The 2,228-nt window shown below is 54.8% G+C and overlaps 1 protein-coding gene across 1 annotated transcript in view; it reads right to left on the bottom strand.

Moving 5' to 3' along the window:
* The window catches only part of LOC109220625 (DNA-binding protein HEXBP-like), a 4,303-nt gene extending 3,640 nt beyond the window's left edge, over nt 1-663 (bottom strand). The window contains exon 1 of the mRNA XM_019385088.1: nt 348-663. Coding sequence (XP_019240633.1) covers nt 348-663 — 316 coding nt within the window. The remainder of the gene's footprint in view (nt 1-347) is intronic.

Here is a 2,228-nt window from a genome sequence, read left to right as displayed (position 1 = left end):
CACTCAGTCTCGAGACCACCAGAAAGCGACCACACAGGACCGGTAGATCCGATCCACAACCACAGAATCACCCACAGGAGTGGACACATGAACAGGAATACCCAAAGGCTCAGGAGAAACAACCAGAAAGCGAGCGAACAAAGACGATACGTATGAATAAGTAGACCCTGGATCAAATAGTACCGAAACACCTCTGCCACCAACTGAAATAATACCTGTGATGACGGCGTCTGAGGCCAATGCATCTGGCCTGGCCGGGAGTGCATAGAATCTAGCCGGAGCGCCGGCGGCCTGGCCCCCACCTATCTGGGAAGTAGCTGGCTGACCTCTCCCTGTCTGGCCTCCACCTCTAGGTGGCGGGGCAACTGGTGCCAGAGTCTGGGGCTGCTGGCCCTGCTGTACTGCCTTACCCCGAAGTCTGGGGCAAGTCCTCTTCAGGTGACCCGGATCTCCACACTCGTAGCATGCTCTAGGCACCATAGCTTGCTGCCCTGGAGTCTGAGTCTGCTGACCTGAATACCCGTTGGAAGAACCCTGAATATCTGGCAGACAATAGGAAATCTCTGGCGTGGCGCTGAAAGGAGCACTAGAAGAATCCTGGTATCCAGAATACCCGCCGGAGGAACCCGGAGTAGCTGGTGGGCGGTAAGAACCCTCCGGCATCGCACTAAAATAAGGTCTCGCTGGGGCACCTCGGGGAGGGGGTGGTGGTGCTGAGTGTGAGGGCCTGCTGGGCTGACCCCTCCCGAAGTGGCCTCTACCCCTGGCTGGGCCACCTCTGAACTCTCCTGAAAATCTAGCCCTCTTATCCTGCTGCATCTGCTCTTTACCCCTCAAACGATAACCCTCAATCCTGCCAGCAATCTCAACCACTAGCTGGTACCCTGTACCCATCTCTACCTCTTGAGCCATACCAGACCGGATGGTGGGGTGTAACCCCGCAACAAACCTCCGCACTCTCTCTGCCTCTGCGGGAAGTATCATAAGTGCATGGCGAGACAACTCAGAGAACCTCCCCTCATAGTCGGTCACTAACATCTGACCCTGCTCTAGGTGCTCGAACTGATGCCGCAGCTCTTCCCTCTCAGAGGGAGGGATGTACCGATCCAGGAATAACTGAGTGAACTGATCCCAGGTGAGGGGAGGAGAACCGGCTGGCCTGCCAAGTACATAGGACTGCCACCATCTACGCGCCCTACCCTCAAGCTGAAAGGTAGTGAAGTCAACTCCATGTGTCTCTAATATCCTCATGTTGTGCAGCCCGTCCCTGGACCTGTCTATGAAGTCCTGGGCATCCTCGTGATGCTCACCCCCGAAGACTGGGGGGTGAAGCCTGGTCCATCTGTCCAATAACTTATGTGGGTCGTCATCCACAACTGGCCTGGGCTGGGGTGCCACTGCAGCAACTGGCTGAGCCCCATCTACGGGTAGTGCACCCGGAGTCTGATATACTGCAGCTGCATGGCCTGGAGCCTGAGCAGTAGGGGTCTGGGCTCCCCCTCCTGCCTGAGAAGTAGTCGGGTCTGCTGGAAATAAACCAGCCTGAGTCATAGTGTCCATGAACCGTAGCATGCGGCCCATGACCTCCTGAAATCCCGGTGCTGTCATGAAATTCGCCGGGGTAGGCTCAGCTGCGGGCACCTCGCCCTGCTCCTAAATAATAGGATCTGGCGGTGGTGCAACTGGAACGGCTCTAGGACGCCCTCGCCCCCTACCACGGGTCGGTGCCCTCCCCCGGCCTCTACCTCGGCCTCTAGCAACGGGGGGAGCAGCTCCTCCCGGGTCCGGAACGTCGGCGGTACGAGTCCTCACCATCTGTGAGAGAATAGAAGAGGGAAATTTAGTACTCTAAGCACTGCACGACAGGAAATGAATAAAGAGTAGTCTTTCCTAATACCCTATAGCCTCTCGAAGATAAATACAGACGTCTCCGTACCGATCAACAAGACTCTATCAGGTTTGCCCATAACTCGTGAGACCTACGTGAACCTAGTGCTCTGATACAATGTTGTCGTGACCCATTTTCACAATAGGTCATGAGGGCGCCTGACACCCTTGTCAGGCAAGCCAACTGCGGAAATATTTCGAAAACACTTATGATGCCCTTAATTAGGATATGTGAAATAAACGCTCAATTTGGAATTTTAAAATCAGAAGAGCCGAAAACTGTAATAACGTAATTACACACCCAAAATAATCGTCTACCAAGTGTGTGTGCCAGAACCTGG

The sequence above is a fragment of the Nicotiana attenuata genome, chromosome 2 (assembly GCF_001879085.1).
Source record: "Nicotiana attenuata strain UT chromosome 2, NIATTr2, whole genome shotgun sequence".
In the NCBI taxonomy this organism is placed as follows: Eukaryota; Viridiplantae; Streptophyta; class Magnoliopsida; order Solanales; family Solanaceae; genus Nicotiana; species Nicotiana attenuata.
Note: the sequence above shows the minus strand (reverse complement) of the source record. Positions and strands in the feature narration are given on the sequence as shown.